The following is a 22,876-nucleotide window of genomic DNA, read 5'->3' on the forward strand; positions in this document are numbered from 1 at the left end:
TGTCAAATCAGTAACAGATCACACACGGCAGTGGCGGCGCTGCTGCTGCACAGCACGTACCTCCGGGACCAGCAGCCACTGTCTCTTTAAAACTGCAGCAGTGGTTGCCGGGAGGTACGTCCGCAGCGCTTTGCACGCTGACGCCAGCCCTGATGTCACATGACCGCAGAAGCGCTGTGGTGGGGTCCGGAAGAGGAGGCCAGCACAGCGGTGAGGAGCAGCAGTCTGTCTGACAGAGTGGAGCAGCACAAAAGAAGAGCCTGTACTGAGGAGGCCGGCACAGTCGCAAAGAGCAGAGGTTATTAAGTAAAAAAAAAAAAGGGAGAAAAAAATGTTTGACTGGAGCTATGGCAGAACTATGTGTTGGGGCCTGCAGTCTGGGGGGCAAGGAGTGAGGCCTACAACTATATGGGGGCAACAGTTAGAAGCAGAGAGGGGCCTACAACAACTATGTGGGGGCAACGTAAACATGGGGACCTACCCAAACTATAGGGGGCCCCCATAAAGTTTGGGTAGGCCCCTCTTCTAATAGCTTCTCCCATAAGGTTTAGGTAGGCCCCTCTGTTAATAGTTGCCTCCATAATAGGGGAAACTATTAAAGGAGTACTCTAGTGCCGACTATTCCTCCTCCATTGTGCCCGGGCTGGAAAAAAAATGTAAATAAACTTTCACTCACCTTCCTCTGTTCCCCCGGAGCACCACTACAGCTAATCGGTCCTCCTTTTCCATCCTCTTCCTGTGCACAGATCGTCACATGGCGCTCAGCCTATCACCAGCCGAGACGGGACATAGCTGCGGCCGGTGATAGGCTGAGCGCCGCGTGACAATCAGTGCACAGGAAGAAGGAAGAAGATGGGACCGGAGGACCGATCAGCTGTAAAAGCGCTTCGGGGGAATAGAGGAAGGTGAGTGAAAGTTTATTTAAACTTTTTTTTTCAGCCCGGGCACAATGGAGGAGGAATAGTCAGCACTAGATTACTCCTTTAACAAAGGGGCCAAACAATATAAAACAACACCAGCAGACTAAAATATAGCTTATATTGCATGACCTGTTAAGGACCAAGGGCGTACCTGTATGCCCTGGTTCCGCTCCCCCAGTTTGAAACACGCTCACGGGCTGAGCACACTTCTTACCCAGTGGGTCCCGACTGCTGTCAGCAGCCAGGACCAACGGTTAATTAAGGGCACCCCCAAATGGGCTGATGTGCGGTATTAACCCTTTAGATGCCGTGATCAAGGCTGATCGCGGTGTCTAAATACGAGAGTTAACAGTGTCAGTAGCTCAGTGGAGCTGATCGGGATATCCGCGGCAGAATCCTGATCAGCTAAGTGGATGGCAGGAGGGGCCTTACCTGCCTCCACGCCATCCAATCGATGCTCTTATTCCCTGCCAGCCGTGGCAGGCTAGAGCAGCAGAGCACCAATAACACTGATTAATGCGGGGCCAAAGCTCAGCATTGAACAGTATATCCAATCAAAATATTACATGTTATAATATGTATGGTGATAATATTCCTCATTGTATACCGGTATTATTGGTAATATTAGTCTCAGTAAACAGGATTTGGTCAGTAACCATATGATGGTCATTGAACTAAAGGGCTTTAGCTTTTCTTTGTTCCGGGGGGGGGTGGCCAGGTGGGGAGAGGTTGGGGGGGGGGGGGGGGGGGCTGGCCTTGAGCTGTGTAAGGGGCCCCAAAATTTCTGATGGCAGCCCTGGGCTTATATTTATATTTAAATATTTGACAGTTACACATGCGGCGGTACCTTAACATGTTTGTTTATTTTTGGTTACATTATTTTATTTAAAAAATTGGAAGTGGGGGTGATTCAAACTTTTATTGGGAGGCTCTTATTCACATTTATTAACTTATTTTTTTTACACATTTTCTTTTTTTTTTTTTTAGCCTCATAGGGGTCTTTAACATGCAATCTTCTGATCGCATTTGTGATCAGCATTGATCAGTGTTATTGGGGCTCTGCTGAGGCAGGTAAGAGCCCTCCCGCCGTTCTCTTAGCTGATCAGGACATCATGATTTCAGTGCGATGGTCCCAATCAGCTCCGCTGAGCTGCCAGGATGGTTTTACTTTAATTTTTGATGCCGCAGTCAACTTTCAACTTTCGCAGCAGTCTTAAAGGAGTACTATGATGCAGAATTTAGAACCCCCCAAATATTCCCCACGGCTGTACCTCTCTATCCATGTCATTCTTTCTTGAATCGATCCAGCCGTTCTCCCGATGCGGCGGTGCATTGTTCTTGCCACTTCCGGGTTATGGTGGTGTGGAGGATGACGTAGAAAGGGTTATATTAGAAAGGGTAATGTTTTGTCAAGATGTACAACATATAAAACAAGATGTACAACATATAAAAAGTTTTTGTATCTGACAGTGCCCATATAATGGATGCATCCGTGGTATTAAAGGGGTAGTCCAGTGGTGAAAAACTTATCCCCTATCCTAAGGATAGGGGATAAGTTTGAGATCGCGGGGGGTCCGACCACTGGGGCCCCCCGCGATCTCTCTGTACGGGGCCCCGGCTCTCCGCCGAGATAGCTGGTGTCGACCCCCACACGAGGCGGCGGCCGACACGCCCCCTCAATACATCTCTATGGCAGAGCCGGAGATTGCCGAAGGCAGCTGTCACGATGCCGGCTGGCAGGAGGTGGATCCTCTGTGCCAGAGAGGGATTGGCGTGGACCGTGCTAGTGGACCGGTTCTAAGTCACTACTGGTATTCACCAGAGCCCGCCGCAAAGCGGGATGGTCTTGCTGCGGCGGTAGTGACCAGGTCGTATCCACTAGCAACGGCTCAACCTCTCTGACTGCTGAAGATAGGCGCGGTACAAGGGAGTAGACAGAAGCAAGGTCGGACGTAGCAGAAGGTCGGGGCAGGCAGCAAGGATCGTAGTCAGGGGCAACGGCAGGAGGTCTGGAACACAGGCTAGGAACACACAAGGGAACGCTTTCACTAGGCACAAGGGCAACAAGATCCGGCGAGGGAGTGCAGGGGAAGTGAGGTATACATAGGGAGTGCACAGGTGAAGACACTAATTGGAACCACTGCGCCAATCAGTGGCGCAGTGGCCCTTTAAATCGCAGAGACCCGGCGCGCGCGCGCCCTAGGGAGCGGGGCCGCGCGCGCCGGGACAGGACCGAGGGAGAGCGAGTCAGGTACGGAAGCCGGGGTGCGCATCGCGAGCGGGCGCCACCCGCATCGCGAATCGCATCCCGGCTGGAGGCGGTATCGCAGCGCACCCGGTCAGTGGGTCTGACTGGGGCGCTGCCGTAGCGAGGATGTTGCGAGCGCTCCGGGGAGGAGCGGGGACCCGGAGCGCTCGGCGTAACAGTACCCCCCCCCCCTTGGGTCTCCCCCTCTTCTTAGAGCCTGAGAACCTGAGGACCAGACTTTTATCTAGGATATTGTCCTCAGGTTCCCAGGATCTCTCTTCAGGGCCACAGCCCTCCCAGTCCACTAAAAAAAAAGTTTTTCCTCTGACCTTTTTGGAGGCTAGTATCTCCTTTACGGGGAAGATGTCTGAAGAACCGGAGACAGGAGTAGGAGAAATAAGTTTGGGAGAGAAACGGTTGATGACGAGTGGTTTAAGAAGAGAGACATGAAAGGCATTAGGAATACGAAGAGAAGGAGGAAGAAGAAGTTTGTAAGAGACAGGATTAATTTGGCACAAGATCTTGAAAGGACCAAGATAGCGTGGTCCCAATTTGTAGCTGGGAACACGGAAGCGGACATATTTAGCGGAGAGCCATACCTTGTCTCCGGGAGAAAAAATGGGGGGAGCTCTTCTTTTCTTATCAGCAAACTTCTTCATGCGTGATGAAGCCTGTAAGAGAGAATTTTGGGTCTCTTTCCATATGGTGGAAAGATCACGAGTTATTTCATCCACAGCGGGCAAACCAGAGGGCAAGGGAGTAGGGAGGGGGGGAAGAGGGTGACGGCCGTACACCACGAAAAATGGGGATTTGGAAGAAGATTCAGAGACTCTGAAGTTGTACGAGAATTCGGCCCATGGAAGGAGATCTGCCCAGTCATCCTGGCGGGAGGAAACAAAATGCCGTAAATAATCACCCAGGACCTGGTTAATTCTTTCTACTTGCCCATTGGATTGAGGATGATAAGCAGAAGAAAAGTTTAATTTAATCTTGAGTTGTTTACAGAGAGCCCTCCAGAATTTTGACACGAATTGGACGCCTCTATCCGAGACGATCTGCGTGGGCAACCCGTGAAGATGAAAAATGTGTACAAAAAATTGTTTTGCCAACTGAGGCGCTGAAGGAAGACCAGGAAGAGGAATAAAATGTGCCATCTTGGAAAATCGATCAACGACCACCCAAACAACAGTGTTGCCACGGGATGGGGGTAAGTCTGTAATAAAGTCCATACCAATCAGAGACCAAGGCTGTTCGGGGACAGGCAGAGGATGAAGAAGACCAGCAGGCTTCTGGCGAGGAGTCTTATCCCGGGCACAGACAGTACAGGCCCGCACAAAATCAACAACATCCGTTTCCAGAGTCGGCCACCAATAGAAACGAGAGATGAGTTGCAAGGATTTCTTGATGCCCGCATGGCCTGCGAGATGGGAGGAGTGACCCCATTTGAGGATTCCGAGGCGTTGACGTGGAGAAACGAAGGTCTTCCCTGGAGGAGTTTGCCTGATGGAGGCTGGAGAAGTGGAGATCAGGCAGTCAGGAGGAATGATGTGTTGCGGAGAGAGCTCTACTTCCGAGGCATCCGAGGAACGAGAGAGAGCATCGGCCCTAATGTTCTTATCGGCAGGGCGAAAGTGAATTTCAAAATTAAACCGGGCAAAGAACAGAGACCACCTGGCCTGGCGAGGGTTCAGCCGTTGGGCAGACTGAAGATAGGAGAGATTCTTGTGATCGGTGTAAATAATAACTGGAAATTTTGATCCCTCCAGCAGATGCCTCCATTCCTCATGTGCTAATTTAATGGCCAGTAGCTCTCGATCCCCGATGGAGTAGTTCCTCTCCGCCGGAGAGAAGGTCCTAGAAAAAAAACCACAAGTAACAGCATGCCCAGAAGAATTTTTTTGTAGAAGAACTGCTCCAGCTCCTACTGAGGAGGCATCAACCTCCAATAGGAAGGGTTTAGATGGGTCAGGTCTGGAGAGCACGGGAGCAGAAGAAAAGGCAGACTTGAGCTGTTTAAAGGCGTCTTCCGCTTGAGGAGGCCATGACTTAGGATTGGCGTTCTTCTTGGTTAAAGCCACGATAGGAGCCACAATGGTGGAAAAATGTGGAATAAATTGTCTGTAATAATTGGCGAACCCCAAAAAACGTTGGATAGCACGGAGTCCGGAGGGGCGTGGCCAATCTAAGACGGCAGAGAGTTTGTCTGGGTCCATTTGTAGTCCCTGGCCAGAGACCAAGTATCCTAGGAAAGGAAGAGATTGACATTCAAACAGACATTTCTCCATTTTGGCATAAAGTTGGTTGTCTCGAAGTCTCTGAAGAACCATGCGGACATGCTGGCGGTGTTCTTCTAGGTTGGCAGAAAAAATCAGAATATCGTCCAGATACACAACAACACAGGAATATAAGAGATCACGAAAAATTTCATTAACAAAGTCTTGGAAGACGGCAGGGGCGTTGCACAGGCCAAAGGGCATGACCAGATACTCAAAGTGTCCATCTCTAGTGTTAAATGCCGTTTTCCATTCGTCCCCCTCCCTGATGCGGATGAGATTATAAGCACCTCTTAAGTCCAGTTTGGTAAAGATGTGGGCACCTTGGAGGCGATCAAAGAGTTCAGAGATAAGAGGTAGAGGGTAGCGGTTCTTTACCGTGATTTTATTAAGTCCGCGGTAGTCAATGCAAGGACGTAGGGAGCCATCTTTTTTGGACACAAAGAAAAATCCAGCTCCGGCAGGAGAGGAGGATTTGCGGATAAACCCCTTTTTTAAATTTTCCTGGATGTACTCAGACATAGCAAGAGTCTCTGGGGCGGACAGAGGATAAATTCTGCCCCGGGGTGGAGTAGTGCCCGGGAGGAGGTCAATAGGACAGTCATAAGGCCTGTGAGGAGGTAGAGTCTCAGCTTGTTTTTTGCAAAACACATCAGCAAAGTCCATATAGGCCTTAGGGAGACCGGTTACAGGGGGAACCACAGGGTCACGGCAGGGAGTACTGGGAACCGGTTTAAGGCAGTCCTTGAAACAAGAGGTACCCCAGCTCTTGATCTCCCCCGTGGACCAATCCAGGGTTGGGGAATGGCGTTGGAGCCACGGTAGTCCAAGGAGAATTTCGGAAGTACAATTGGGGAGGACCAAGAACTCAATTTTTTCTTGATGAGGTCCAATGCACATTAGAAGGGGCTCCGTGCGGTAACGTATGGTACAGTCCAATCTTTCATTGTTAACACAATTGATGTAGAGGGGCCTGGCGAGACTGGTTACCGGGATGTTGAACCTGTTGATGAGAGAGGCCAAAATAAAGTTTCCTGCAGATCCGGAATCCAAGAAGGCCATAGTAGAGAAGGAGAAGGTAGATGCAGATATCCGCACAGGCACAGTAAGACATGGAGAAGCAGAGTAGACATCAAGGACTGTCTCACTTTTGTGCGGAGTCTGCGTGCGTCTTTCCAGGCGGGGAGGACGGATAGGACAATCCTTCAGGAAGTGTTCGGTACCGGCACAGTACAGGCAGAGATTCTCCATGCGGCGTCGTGTCCTCTCTTGAGGTGTCAGGCGAGACCGGTCAACTTGCATAGCCTCCACGGCGGGAGGCACAGGAACGGATTGCAGAGGACCAGAGGAGAGAGGAGCCGGGGAGAAAAAACGCCTTGTGCGAACAAAGTCCATATCCTGGCGGAGCTCCTGACGCCTTTCGGAAAAACGCATGTCAATGCGAGTGGCAAGATGAATGAGTTCATGTAGATTAGCAGGAATTTCTCGTGCGGCCAGAACATCTTTAATGTTGCTGGATAGGCCTTTTTTAAAGGTCGCGCAGAGGGCCTCATTATTCCAGGATAGTTCAGAAGCAAGAGTACGGAATTGTATGGCGTACTCGCCAACGGAAGAATTACCCTGGACCAGGTTCAGCAGGGCAGTCTCAGCAGAGGAGGCTCGGGCAGGTTCCTCAAAGACACTACGAATTTCCGAGAAGAAGGAGTGTACAGAGGCAGTGACGGGGTCATTGCGGTCCCAGAGCGGTGTGGCCCATGACAGAGCTTTTCCAGACAGAAGGCTGACTACGAAAGCCACCTTAGACCTTTCAGTAGGAAACTGGTCCGACATCATCTCCAAGTGCAGAGAACATTGTGAAAGAAAGCCACGGCAAAACTTAGAGTCCCCATCAAATTTATCCGGCAAGGATAGTCGTAGGCCTGAAGCGGCCACTCGCTGCGGAGGAGGTGCAGGAGCTGGCGGAGGAGATGATTGCTGAAGCTGTGGTAGTAGCTGCTGTAGCATCACGGTCAGTTGAGACAGCTGGTGGCCTTGTTGCGCTATCTGTTGTGACTGCTGGGCGACCACCGTGGTGAGGTCAGCGACAACTGGCAGAGGTACTTCAGCGGGATCCATGGCCGGATCTACTGTCACGATGCCGGCTGGCAGGAGGTGGATCCTCTGTGCCAGAGAGGGATTGGCGTGGACCGTGCTAGTGGACCGGTTCTAAGTCACTACTGGTATTCACCAGAGCCCGCCGCAAAGCGGGATGGTCTTGCTGCGGCGGTAGTGACCAGGTCGTAGCCACTAGCAACGGCTCAACCTCTCTGACTGCTGAAGATAGGCGCGGTACAAGGGAGTAGACAGAAGCAAGGTCGGACGTAGCAGAAGGTCGGGGCAGGCAGCAAGGATCGTAGTCAGGGGCAACGGCAGGAGGTCTGGAACACAGGCTAGGAACACACAAGGGAACGCTTTCACTAGGCACAAGGGCAACAAGATCCGGCGAGGGAGTGCAGGGGAAGTGAGGTATACATAGGGAGTGCACAGGTGAAGACACTAATTGGAACCACTGCGCCAATCAGTGGCGCAGTGGCCCTTTAAATCGCAGAGACCCGGCGCGCGCGCGCCCTAGGGAGCGGGGCCGCGCGTGCCGGGACAGGACCGAGGGAGAGCGAGTTAGGTACGGAAGCCGGGGTGCGCATCGCGAGCGGGCGCCACCCGCATCGCGAATCGCATCCCGGCTGGAGGCGGTATCGCAGCGCACCCGGTCAGTGGGTCTGACCGGGGCGCTGCCGTAGCGAGGATGTTGCGAGCGCTCCGGGGAGGAGCGGGGACCCGGAGCGCTCGGCGTAACAGCAGCGCTTCGGCTCTGCCATAGAGTTGTATTGAGGGGGCGTGTCGGCCGCCGCTTCGTGCGGAGGTCGACACGCCCCCTTCCCGCGGGCTGTCGGGGCTCCGTACAGGAGATCGTGGGGGGCCCCAAGGGTCGGACCCCCCGCGATCTGCAACTTATCCCCTATCCTTAAGATAGGGGATAAGTTGTAAACCACTGAGTCACCACTGGACTACTCCTTTAACGCCCAGACCCCTTTCACCCGCGGGTAAACAAAATGGAACGCAGACTAAAGCTGGTATTAGAGCTCACTGGAGCTAACCTATAACTTGTGCCTGAATCAGACCAGGTGCCAATAACACTGTTTACCTGCTGAGAGCTCCGTTCCACTGCTACCCAGCTGATACGTGCAATCACTCTGTACCACCTCCAGCATTGCTCCACATGCTGACAAAATCAGGCAGGTTGCGCCCCGTACGCCGACGTGTATACATATATATATATATATGTATGTATGTAAGTGAAGTATAAGATGTGAAGTGATGCATTTTTGCAAAAAACAAAACAAAAACTGTTTCCCATAAAACATATGTGAACTGTAACTATATTTACAAATAGGCCTGTATAGCGGCTGTAGGCCAAACATTTACCACTTTGGGGGGAATTCGTCAAGCTGTTCTTATGTACATGACTTACATACACTGTTTTCCATGGTGTTAGTGTTTCTTATGTGTGACATCATACTATCACAGGGGGGGTTGATAAATTTGGCATACATAAAGATCTTAAAGACCCTCATACCTTGGCCCTTGGTTATGGAAAAAACCTTACCACAGGGAAGGTATTTATTACCCCGGTACCCAATGCCACAGTGCTGCCTGCATATACCACCCGCTGCCCGTATATACCACCCGTTGCCTGGCCACATTTAACACCCGCCAGCTAGTTACTGAAAGACTACAACTCCCAGCATGTCCTCACTGTAAGGGCATGCTGGGAGTTGTAGTGTTTAAACAGCGGGTGGCAAGTGGTATATGCGGGCAGCCAGTGATAGATGCTGGCGGTGGGTGATAGATGCAGCCAGCCAGCTGGTATTAGATGCGGGTGGGACTTTACGCTACTATTTCTAAGCCAACTTTTTTTGGGTGTAGATTTGCGACTTTTTACCCCACTTGCAACAAACACTTTAACAAAAGTCGCAGTTATTAAATCCCTGCCTATAGCTAAGTAAAAAACAGAACTCGTGTAAAACAGCTGGATTGGGAGAAATCACGCAGGCTGGCGTACCACTAAAAGTCGCACAAAAGTTGCAACTTTTTTGCGACTTTTGTACACGAAAAACCCTGTGTAACTCCCTTGATGAATTCCCCCTTTGTGTAACCTGTTACTATACAGACCTATTTTATAATTGCAAGAGGAAGCAGCATGAATGGAAGCTATAGACATTATGGCAGTAATTCCCAACCAGCTGGCAAAAGCTGGTGGTACCCTGATAGGGAAACACTGCACTTTCCAGTAGGAATTGTTATAATGAGAACTATTTGAAAAGTTGCTTAGTTTTTCATTTTATATAATTTAAACTGTTGCAAATTGTATTAACAACTGTGACACATCTAAGGCTCCTTTCACACTATACTGTTGCTCCGTTAAAAGACCCATTATAAAAACTATAATAATTCCGAAGCTGCTATATTTCTTCTGTGGGACTCCCATATGGTTTGGAGATCAAATATTTAAGCGAATAATTGCTATTTTGAACTGTTTTTTTTTTTTTTTTTTATCTGTAAAATAAAAAAATAAAAAAAATTGGCATGCATAAGCAAAAACGCTTTTTTTAGCGTACATAAGCAAAAACACTTTTTTAGCATACATAAGCAAAAACTGAGAAATTACTTCAGAACACAACTTTGTTACACCACCTCTTCTCCTCTGTGACTTTTCTGCTCTGAAGCCTCATACGTGACAAAAATGTGCGATATATATATGTATGTATTTAATTTTTTACCACTTTTTTCACCTAAATGTACTAACCCATTTTTTGTATTTTATATTTTTTTCTCATTTCAGTTCAGTGTATGCAAAGGACTACTTCTGACTACGGTGACCAGCATTTTTTTTCAAAATTCGTTTTAAACGTGTGGTGTTTTTTTTTTTTTTTTTTCTTAACAGGCTTAGTAGTGGAAGTAACAATGGTCGTTGCCCACCCTGGTAACATCAGGCTGTTGCTGCTTGGTTGGTATCATGCTGAGAATGAAAATACGGGGAACCACACAAATTTTTGACATAAATAATAAAAATAAAAAAACGCATAGGGTTCCCCAGAGTTTCATTCTCAGCACAATACCAACCAAGCAGCAACAGCCTGATGTTACCAGGGTGGGCAAGGACCATTGTTACGGTACTTGCCCTCTCCAGCTTAAATAACGCCAGCCTGTTACCGCCTAGGCCCAGGAGCGCCATTTTTGACACTTTGGGCCTGTTGATACCGGCTCTTCCCAGCACCACTGTGGCATTGGGTACCGGGGTAATAATTGGGGGTTAGTGCTAGCTGTTTTTGTGGCTAACGCTAAGCCCGGCTCAGTGATTAATTCCGTTTATTAGACAGCTTCCACTACTAATCCTGTTAAGAAAACGAAAAAAAAACACACGTTTAAAAAAAATTTATTCCAAAAAACACTCCCCCACAACCCCTCGTTAACCATTTTATTAATATTAAACAAAAAAAAAAATGCTGGTCATCGATGTAATCCATTGAATCTGAAGAAGTCCTCTGCATTCACGGATCTGAAATGAGAAGAAAAAAAAACCAAATATGTTAATACCGTATATCCCGGCGTATAAGACGACTTTTTAACCCCGAATTTTCTTCTGAAAAGTCGGGGGTCGTCTTATACGCAGGGTATTGGGGTCCGGCATAGGAATACTTACGTTCCAGTGATGTCCCGTGCGTATAACCAAAGAGGCGCAGGAGGACCGGAGGAGGACGAGCGCGGCCGGGGCCTGGTGAGTGACCGGCGGCGCGTCATCTACAGTGTTCCGATCACCGCTCCTCCGGTCCTGGGACTGCTGCTATGGTCCATAGGCCATAGCAGTAGATTGTGACCCCGGGCCGGAGGAGCGGTGGCCGGAACACTGTGGGGGGCAGTACACAGACATACAGCCTCCAGCCATACACTCTATATGGCTGGAAGTTGTATGTCTGTAGGGGGAGCTGCCTACCATTGTGGGGGGGAGAGCTGCCTACTATTGTGGGGGGGGGGAGCTGCCGACCTAATGTGGGGGGGGGGGGGGCTGCCGACCTAATGTGGGGGGGGAGCTGCCAACCTAATGTGGGGGGGGGGAGCTGCCGACCTAATGTGGGGGGGGGGGAGCTGCCGACCTAATGTGGGGGAGCTGCCGACCTAATGTGGGGGAGCTGCCGACCTAATGTGGGGGAACTGCCGACCAAATGTGGGGGAACATGCTGCCGACCTAATGTGGGGGAACATGCTGCCGACCTAATGTGGGGGAACATGCTGCCGACCTAATGTGGGGGAACATGCTGCCGACCTAATGTGGGGGAACTATAAGGTACTGTACATAGCGGTAGGAGGGGTAGTCTTATACGGCAAGTATATCCCAAACTCTATATTTTAACTGTAAAAGTTGGGGGTCGTCTTATACGCCCAGTCGTCTTATACGCCGGCATATACGGTACATTTATGGTGCCTCCAGCAGTTGCTAAACTACAACCCCCATCCCATGACGGGAGTTGTAATTTAGCAACAGCGAGCCTGCAGTTTAGCAACAGCAGGAGGCACCCTGTTCTTAAACTACAACTCCCATCATGGGAGTTGTAGTTTAGCAACAGCAAGGGAAGACCGCTTATCTCCCACCCGCCTGTGCTGCATGACTACAGCTCCCAGCATGTCCTCACTGTAAAGGCATGCTGGGAGTTGTAGTTGGGAAATGTGCGGGCGGCTGACAGGGAAGCTTGTCACCCACTTGTCCCAATTTTTCATTTTGTAACCCCATTGCTTCTGAGTATGGAAATACCCCATATGTAGACGTAACATGCTGTGCGGGCACATAACAGGGTTCTAGGGTCATAGAGCTATGTTCGCATTTGAGGCCTATGGCATATCAGTAGCTGATGGTTACATACATTCAGAGAAAAATAAAACAAAGAAACACCCACAGATGACCCCATTACAGACAGTACTCCCCCTGAGGAGGGGTAAAGTGGACATTGTGAATGCATGGATGTTTCCTAAATTTATTTTCCAGTACAGCTCCCAGCATGTCCTCACTGTAAAGGCATGCTGGGAGTTGTAGTTGTGAGGCGCAGGCTGTTGGGAAATGTGCGGGCGGCTGACAGGGAAGCTTGTCACCCACTTGCACATCTCCCACCCACCTGCGCTGCATGACTACAACTCCCAGCATGCCCTTACAGTAAGGACATGCTGGTAGTTATAGTTGTGTGTTGCGTGGGCGGTGGGTGGTATATGGGGGGGGGGGGGGGCGCGTGGTGGTGGCATACTGCGGGCAGTGGGTGTATGCGGGGGGCAGCGGGTGATAGATGCAGGCGGTGGGGAGCGGAGCCGGCCGCCTGGGAACCTTGAATATAATACTACAGCACTGTCATTTCATATTCTCCGCCTGGAGCTGTGATTGGCCAAGGGTTCTCGGCCAACCACGGCTTCAGAAGTGCCGTTGTTTCATATTCATGGTAGCCGGCCGGGGAGCGAAGCGCTTGTCACCTACGCTGCATGACTACAAATGCCAGCATGCCCTTACAGTAAGGACATGCTGGGAGTTGTAGTTGTGTGGTGCGCGCAGGTGACAAGCGCTCCACTGTGCTCCCCGGACGGGAACCATGAATATAATACTACAGCATTGTAGTTTCAGATTCCCCGCCTGGAGACCCCAATCACAGCTTCAGGAGGGAAATATGAAGCTACAGTGCCGTAGTTTCATATTCCTGTGAGCTGGCCAGGGAGCGGAGCGCTTGTCAGCTGCACGCACCACACAACTACTACTCCCAGCATGCCCTTGCAGTATGGGCATGCATGGATTTGTAGTCATGCAGTGCGGCTACCATGAATATGAAACTACGGCACTTCCGAAGCTGCGATTGGCCGAGATCCCTTGGCCAATCACAGCTCCAGGCGAGGAATATGAAATTACAATGCTGTAGTATTATATTCATGGTTCCCAGCCGGCTGGCTCCGCTCCCCACCACATGCATCTATAAAACGCTGCCCCCGCATACACCCACTGCCCCCAGTATACCACCACCACGCGCCCCCCCCCCTCCCATATTCCACCCATCGCCCACATATTCCAACTGCCGCCTGCATATACCACCCGCTGCCCGTATATACCACCCGCTGCCTGGCCACATTTAACACCCGCCAACTAGCTACTGAAAGACTACAACTCCCAGCATGTCCTCACTGTAAGGGCATGCTGGGAGTTGTAGTGTTTAAACAGCGGGTGGCAGGTGGTATATGCGGGCAGCCAGTGATAGATGCTGGCGGTGGGTGATAGATGCAGCCAGCCAGCTGGTATTAGATGCGGGTGGGACTTTACGCTACTATTTCTAAGCCAACTTTTTTTGGGTGTAGATTTGCGACTTTTTACCCCACTTGCAACAAACACTTTAACAAAAGTCGCAGTTATTAAATCCCTGCCTATAGCTAAGTAAAAAACAGAACTCGTGTAAAACAGCTGGATTGGGAGAAATCACGCAGGCTGGCGTACCACTAAAAGTCGCACAAAAGTTGCAACTTTTTTGCGACTTTTGTACACGAAAAACCCTGTGTAACTCCCTTGATGAATTCCCCCTTTGTGTAAACTGTTACTATACAGACCTATTTTATAATTGCAAGAGGAAACAGCATGAATGGAAGCTATAGACATTATGGCAGTAATTCCCAACCAGCTGGCAAAAGCTGGTGGTACCCTGATAGGGAAACACTGCACTTTCCAGTAGGAATTGTTATAATGAGAACTATTTGAAAAGTTGCTTAGTTTTTCATTTTATATAATTTAAACTGTTGCAAATTGTATTAACAACTGTGACACATCTAAGGCTCCTTTCACACTATACTGTTGCTCCGTTAAAAGACCCATTACAATGTCCCGTTAAGAAAATCCTTAAAAACGGCTGTTAAAAAATCCCATTCAAGTCTATGGGATTTTTTAATTATCCGTTCTCACCCGTTATAGCCCGTTATGACTAACAGACGTTATTTGTGACAGGATAAAAAAGTCACATGCACAAAATTTTCTCCCATCACAAATAACGTCCTTTAGTCATAACGGGCTATAACGGGTGAAAACAGATTATTAAAAAATCCCATAGACTTGAATGGGATTTTTTAATGGCCGTTTTTAAGGGTTTTCTTAACAAGATATTGTAACAGGTCTTTAAAATGGAGCAACAGTATAGTCTGAAAAGAGCCTTAGATCGCAGTATGTACTGTGTATTGCTATGGGCCACAACAATATACAGTAAATGCTACTATTCTAGAGGTGCACATGGCTTAGAGGTGACCGTGATTATAGGCTTGTTGATTTAGAATTTTACATCAGCTTGAGAAGAATTACTCACCAGAATACCTCTGTAAAGACTGACAAAATAAGACTAGCAAAATAGAAATTGTATAGCTACATTTATATTTAGACCTTATTTTTATTTTATTTTTTATCCATCAATAATGGTAACTTTTTTCAATCCTTTACTAAGGGGACGAATCAAACATTTAGACGTTGTCACTCTTTTGAGAAGAATTCAACCCCCTCTAGGTTTTGGAAAATTCTGCCCTCATCGTGTGGCATGTAAGGTAAGAAAAACTTTTATTTTTTAGCTATTGCAACACAAATCCATGATGAATGCAGTTGCGTTGTGTGAACAGAATTTTTTAAACTAGTGTACAGTATAATGTAACAGCCACCTATTATTGTTAAATACAGTAGTAGCAAAATAATAAATAAATAAATAAATAACAGTAGCACCTAAGAATGTTCCCTGAGAATGTGGAAAGCACAGGAAGATAAAAAGTCAATGATATATGTAAGGGTAAGGATTATGTAAATTGAGTAAGTTTTTTGTCTCTATACACACCTCCAAATTTAAATATATTTATGGTAAATATAACCATACACCGGTATCACTTGACAGAGGCCAAAGAAGTATAATTTTTGCCTCTATTTGATTGGTTTACACTGGGGTTTCTGTTTATTTGCTGAAAGGGATAACACACTTCCAGCTGCACAATTCCGTTGCGATTGATCCAGTTAGAAAAGAGAGCATATTATGTAGTTCATTTCTTTTTAACATGCCACTAAATGGCATCTCCAGAAGTGCATACAAAGAGGCACTCTATGTGTCGTAATTCTCTTAGGAAAATAAATGTAATCCCAGTAGGATGGTGCTCACCTTAAAGGGGTACTCCGCCCCTAGATATCTGATCTCCTATCCAAAAGATAGAAGATAAGATGTCTGATCAACAGGGTGCCGGGCCAGAGATCACAGAGGGTCCCAGCAGCCTGACCCCCTGCCATCAGACATCTTATCCCATATCCTTTGGATAGGGGATGAGATGTCTAGGGGTGGGGTACCATGTTGCAGCTTAGTTTTAGGGTCTTGGCAATGTTCTCATAGTCTAGGCCAGCTAGAGGAACAATGTAGAGGAACAATTCTTTTTTTTTCAAATCCTCACAGAATTCTTTGCCATAAGGTTCCATGTTGAACTTCTAGTGACCAGTATTACAGAATTTAAGAGTGATAACACCAAATCGAGGGGGAGGAAAATGAAACACTGTTATACAAGCTGTGTACTCACTACTATACATTGCAGCAGAGAGTCATTTCTTCAGTGTTGTCACATGAAAAGATATAACAAAATATTTACAAAAAATGTGAGCGATGTGCTCACTTACGTGATATACTGTCTATATTCATCTTTATTGTCATACGGACAGGAAATGCTTTGAGTGTTATATATACTATACCTATTGAGAGCAACTAAATGTATCCAACAAAGCAGCATGAATAAACCTGGCACTGCCCATACTATAGAAAGCAATCCTCATATACTGTATCATCAGGAAGGATGTATGGTAAGAATTAAAAGGTGTGGAGTCAAATCCACAGTGGTGGAGCAAAACAAAGTTTTAAGTAAATGATAAAAATTAGGTTAAAGGGGTACTCCGCCCCTAGACATCTTATCCCCTATCGAAAAGAAAGGGGATAAGATGTCAGATCGCAGGGGACCCCTTGGATCTCGGCTGCAGGACCCACCTGTTGCAGCTTCCGGAAATGCTGGAGGCTTCGTCTCCCGAACACGGTGACCTCCGATCGTGATGTCACGACTCCGCCCCCATGTGACGTCACGCCCCGCCCCTCAATGCAAGTCTATGAAAGGGGGTGTGATGGCTGTCACGCCCCCTCCCATAGACTTGAATTGAGGGGGCGGGGCGTGACATCACACGGGGCGGAGTTGTGCTGTCACGATCTCAAGTCACCGTGGTCGGGAGGCGTTAGGATGAGAGCCTCCAGCGCTGCCAGAAGCCGCAGCAGGTGGGTCCTGCAGCCGAGATCCCGGGGGTCCCCAGCGGCGGGACCCCTGCGATCTGACATCTTATCCCCTATCCTTTCAATGGGGATAAGATGTCTAGGGGCAGAGTACCCCTTTAAAGGGGTAGTCCAGTGGTGAAAAATGTATCCCCTATCCTAAGGATAGGGGATAAGTTTGAGATCGCGGGGGGTCCGACCGCTGGGGCCCCCTGCAATCTCTCTGTACGGGGGCCAGGCTCTCCGGCTAGATAGTGGGTGTCGACCTCCGCACGAAGCGGCGGCCGACACGCCCCCTCAATACATCTCTATGGCAGAGCCGGAGATTGCCGAAGGCAGCGCTTTGGCTCTGCCATAGAGTTGTATTGAGGGGGCGTGTCGGCCGCCGCTTCGTGCGGAGGTCGACGTGCCCTCTTCCTGCGGGCTGTCGGTGCTCCGTACAGGAGATCGCGGGGGGCCCCAGCAGTCGGACCCCCCGCGATCTGCAACTTATCCCCTATCCTTAGGATAGGGGATAAGTTGTTCACCACTGGGTTCACCACTGGACTACTCCTTTAAAGATTGGGGCACCAATTAACACATTAATCTTGCTGTGTTATTTATTCCACAAGGAAAAACATACATCCGACACCTTCATGCAAACTTCAAGACAGATAAAGAGAAACAGCTGCTGACATAAAAAAAAAAAAAAAAATGATCTAGCCGTGCTATAAACAGATATGGATTTAAATCATAATTTACAACAATTTACATCAGAAAAAAAATCTAGCCATGCTATAAACAGATATAGATTTAAATAATAATTTACAACAATTTCCCATGACTTTAGCGGTGTAACAGTGGGAAGGGCATATAAAACTGTTGGGGACACAGGATGTACCTGTGCGCCTTGTCTGCCTGGTACTTGCTGCACTATTACTTACATGTATCTCCTCAGTCCAGTCCGGTCTATGAAGCAAGCGCAGAAGCTATGCTATCAACAGCCGGGGACTCGCCAGTAATGGTGGACATCAGCGATTTTGCTGATGCCTGCCATTAACCCTGTAGATGTTGTGATCAAAACTGAAAATGTTTTAGTTAAGTTTTAATAAAAGTTAATAAGCCCCTCCCGCAATACAACATTTAATTCCCTCTTTTTTCCATTTTACTAAAAAGAAATTAAAAAAAAATAAACATATTTGGTATGTGGAATGTCTGAATTATTAAAATATAATGTTATTGGTCCTGTACTGTGAATGAAATAAACATAAAAAATAAGTCCAAAATTGCTGATTTTTTTTTGGTCACATTACATCCCAGAAAAAAAGAAATAAATGCACTGCATAAAAACAAAACCCCCCAAAAGTTGCAAAATTGCCGTTATCTTTTCAATTTCCCACCATAAATATTTTTTTATTTTGCACCAAATTTTATGGTAAAATAAAAGGTGTTTGACAAAGTACAATTGGTTGCCCAGAAAACAAGCCCACTTATGGCTCTGTGGATGGCATAATAAAAGACTTATGGAGAAAAAAAAAATGTAAACATTTTAATTTCCTGTGTCCTCAAGGCCAAAATGGGCTGTGTCCTTAAGGGGTTTAACCTAAGAACAATGATTTTTAAAAAATTTTAAGAGAGTTTAAAACAGTAGCCATGACAACATACAATTCCCAGGATCCCAATTCTATATTGTATATCAATTCTACTTATCCCCAAGGAAGCTTTCTAGATTTTACTTAAGTATAGACACTGGGGGATATTTATCAAACCATTTAGACAGCTTTTTTCGTTTAAATTTATTGCAGGAAAAGTCGCAGGCTGGCCCATTGGGACATTTTCTGCAACATTTCATCTACAGGGTGGGCCATTTATATGGATACACCTTAATAAAATGGCAATGGTTGGTGATATTAACTTCCTGTTTGTGGCACATTAGTATATGTGAGGGGGGGGGGGGGAAACTTTTCAAGATGGGTGGTGACCATGGCGGCCATTTTGAAGTCAGCCATTTTGAATCCAACTTTTGTTTTTTCAGTAGGAAGAGGGTCATGTGACACATCAAACTTATTGGGAATTTCACAAGAAAAACAATGATGTGCTTGGTTTTAACATAACTTTATTCTTTCATGAGTTATTTACAAGTTTCTGACCACTTATAAAATGTGTTCAATGTGCTGCCCAATGCAACCCTCTTCTCTCACTCTTCACACACTGATAGCAACACTGCAGGAGAAATGCTAGCACGGGCTTCCAGTATCCGTAGTTTCAGGTGCTGCAGAATGGGCAAAACAAAAATTGGAACAGGAACCTCAGTTTACGCAGAAGATTTTGTTCAGTGATGAGGCAAACTTTTATGTGAATGGTGAAGTTAACAAACAAAACCACTGCTATTGGTCTGACACTAACCCACATTGGATAGATCCCTCCAAGACTGTTGGAGCACAAAAATTGATGGTATGGTGTGGTATATGGGGTACAAAGATAGTGGGGCCATTCATCATCAATGGAAACCTCAAGGCCACTGGATATGCGAAATTGCTACATGATGATGTGTTTCCCTCTTTATGCACTGAAGCTGGCACGTTCCCTGAGTTTTTCCAGTAAGATGGTGCACCACCACATTATGGGTGTCAGGTCCGAGCATTCCTAGATGAACAGTTTCCTGGAAAGTGGATTGGTCGTCGTGAGCCTGTTGAATGGCCCCCAAGGTCTCCCAATCTGACCCCCTTAGACTTTTATTTTAGGGGTAATCTGAAGGCAATTGTCTATGCTGTGAAGATACGAGATGTGCAGCACCTGAACTACGGATACTGTAAGCCTGTGCTAGCATTTCTCCTGCAGTGTTGCTATCAGTGTGTGAAGAGTGGGAGAAGAGGGTTGCATTGACAATCCAACACAATGGGCAGCACATTGAACACATTTTATAAGTGGTCAGAAACTTATAAATAACTCATGAAAGAATAAAGTTACATTAAAACCAAGCACATCATTGTTTTTCTTGTGAAATTCCCAATAAGTTTGATGTGTCACATGACCCTCTTCCTATTGAAAAAACAAAAGTTGGATTCAAAATGGCCGACTTCAAAATGGCCGCGATGGTCACCACCCATCTTGAAAAGTTTCCCCCCTCACATATACTAATGTGCCACAAACAGGAAGTTAATATCACCAATCATTCCCATTTTATTAAAGGGGTACTCCAGTGCTTAGACATCTTATCCCCAATCCAAAGGATATGAGATACGATACCAGATCGAGGGAGTCCCGCCGCTGGGGAGCCCCGTGATCTTGCACGCGGCACCCCGTTACAATCAGTCCCCGGAGCGTGTTCGCATCCGCCCCGTTTGACGTCACGCTCCGCCCCTCAATGCAAGCCTACGGGAGGGGGAGTGACAGCTATCACACCCCTCCCGTAGGCTTGCATTGAGGGGCGGAGCTTGACGTCACGCGGAGGCATGTCCTCACATGCCGTCGGCCCTGTGGTCGCCGGTAATCAGACCCGGAGCGAACACGCTCGGGGACTGATTACAAACGGGGGGGCCGCGTGCAAGATCACGGGGGTCCCCAGCGGCGGGACTCCCGCGATCAGGCATCTTATCCCCTATCCTTTGGATAGGGGATAAGATGTCTAAGCACCGGAGTACCCCTTTAAGGTGTATCCATATAAATTGCCCACCCTGTAGAATATTTATTCCCATAAAGTGTTCTTATTTAGAACACTTTGTGCAGGGGTCACTGATTTATCATGTCTGACTTTTTGTGACACAAAAATGTTGCACGGGCCAGATTTAGAAGTTATCACAGGGCAAGTCAGCCATGCCCTATAGAAATATGCGACAATTGTATTAAGGTCTGTTCAACATTTGATAAAGTTGTTGCACGGCTGCAACTTTCACAGCAACATTTGTACTCTAAAGCTGTTGAAAGTTTACACCAGTCTTTGTTTCCCCCCCCCCCCCCCCCCCCCCATTGCTCCAGGTTTTGGGCTGAAGTGGCCTAATTGGTATACTGTACTCAATTCATTAAAACTACAATTTCTACTTATATACTTATATCCTATAGATTGTATAATATTAGCATTACTCTTGACCCTTTAAATATGTATTTTATTTGTTTTAAATATTGTATTTTCTACAGCATTCATATATTATGGATTTAAAAAATGAACAATATATTATGCTAGAAAATAGTTTCTAAAAAAATATGGATTGTTAAAAAGGCCATGGGGGTTCGAATTTCAATAAGACATGCAATTTTGTGAAAAAGATTTGCAGCTGGTAGTAGATGAATTTAAAAACAACTGGAGACTTGGGGTAACCAAACATAGGGTAGAAAAGGATATAAAAATGAAATGTTTATGTATCAATTTTTGTTTCGTTTGCGATAGAGTGGGTTAGTTATACTTTGTGGCTTTGTTTGTATATTAGCTAACTTTGTTATTATCTGGTGTAGAATACGATTATAAATGTGTAATTTGGTGATGTCTTAAAAATTATATTGTTCTGTAAAAACTATCATGTAATTTTTTTTTTTTTTGTAGAGATTAGTCAGTATGAACATGCCTTTAAATAGTGATGGAACTGTAACGTTCAATGCTACTTTGTTTTCACTCGTAAGGACAGCTTTAAAGATAAAAACTGAAGGTAAAGTATAATGTTTTTGATGTTTCCACAATCTTGTATAGCAACTGTGAACAAGTATGAAAATAGGAGTATTTTTCAATTCATATCACTTATTTAAACTTTTACCTAAAATGAAGGCATTTTATTCAGGATTCATTCTAAAAACCCATTCATGGTTGGGTAAATAAGGACTGGACACAACTTTATTATTTACTGCATTGATTTGTTCATCTGTTTTTGCAGTAAATAATAAAGTTTTGTTCAGTCCTTATTTACCTAACCATGAATGGGTTTGTAGGATGACCCCATGCCCATTTGACATTTTGTTTTTGTTTACTTTTGCCATAGGGTACACCTGATTTATTTTTTATTTTTTTGTAAATAGTTTTTTATTGAACATTTTATATTAACGGGAAATGAATATAGGGTCCTTTTTTAAGGAGAACACATGCATTACTCCATACATATGTGTTAAAGATAAGATTATGGACTAAGCCCTAATTAACCCTTCAGCAAGGACAACAGTATCCAACATAACACAACTTCGGTAATACTTTGATGTTAAAATTACTAGAAGGAAAAAAATAAAATATAAGTCTACTACACGTGCATGGTTACTAAAGGATAGGTATACATATGCACCTCCTATTTGCGTCTACATAGAGCTCCAGCAAGAAATATAGCAGACAACCCTAGCATTGATGCAGTGGGAAGAGGATGACCAATGTTGCAATCTAGTATTAAAAGAGTGAAGTCTACCCGCCCCCTCACTATGATTTCCTCGTAAGCAAAGGTCATTTGTATTTTATGTAATAGCATTTCCAGAGTAGGAGTAGTAGTTGTCTTCCATTTGCTCATTACGGCAATTTTTGCCAATATACAAATAATGCAAAAAAGATCCTGAGAGTCACTTGGCAAGCCACCTAAATTAAGGAAAAGCAGGGTTGCTTGGGGGGACCAGGGTATGTGCCTGCCAAAAAGTTCTTGTAACACTTGCTTACAAGCAGACCAAAAGGGTTGAAGTGCTGGGCAGAACCATAAAATGTGGATTAAAGTGCCCCTAGAACCACAGCCCCGCCAGCAGCGGTCCGAAGTCTCCGGGTATACCATATTAAGGTGGTCAGGTGTATAGAACCACCTCAAAATTGTTTTATAGGCCGATCCTATGTGTGAGGGGCATTGAAAAGCCCTATTTACAGTTTTAAATGATTTTTGCCATACCTCCACTGAGTAAGTACAACCCAATTCTTGCTCCCAAAGCCTCAAGGGGTAGGATTTAGAGAAGACCTCCACCTGCAGAAATCTGTGATAATACGTTGTCAAGCCCTTAAGAGGCGAGTATAGTAGTCTAATCGCCGTGCCGTCTGAGTGGTTGTCAAGCTTGTTAAGCTATGTAGAAAGTGATGGATTTGTAAGTACCAAAAATCCTGATTGGTAACGTTAAAAGTGGTTGTAAGGGTGG

The 22,876-nt window shown here is 46.4% G+C and overlaps 1 protein-coding gene across 2 annotated transcripts in view; it reads left to right on the forward strand.

Annotated features, from left to right (window-relative positions):
- The window catches only part of CACNA1S (calcium voltage-gated channel subunit alpha1 S), a 727,186-nt gene that overhangs the window by 560,453 nt on the left and 143,857 nt on the right, over window positions 1-22,876 (forward strand). For both annotated transcript variants that reach the window (XM_056557608.1, XM_056557607.1), the window contains 2 exons: window positions 14,984-15,080; window positions 21,333-21,435. In XM_056557608.1, coding sequence (XP_056413583.1) covers window positions 14,984-15,080; window positions 21,333-21,435 — 200 coding nt within the window. The remainder of the gene's footprint in view (window positions 1-14,983; window positions 15,081-21,332; window positions 21,436-22,876) is intronic.

This window comes from Hyla sarda, chromosome 2 (assembly GCF_029499605.1).
Source record: "Hyla sarda isolate aHylSar1 chromosome 2, aHylSar1.hap1, whole genome shotgun sequence".
Classification (NCBI taxonomy): Eukaryota; Metazoa; Chordata; class Amphibia; order Anura; family Hylidae; genus Hyla; species Hyla sarda.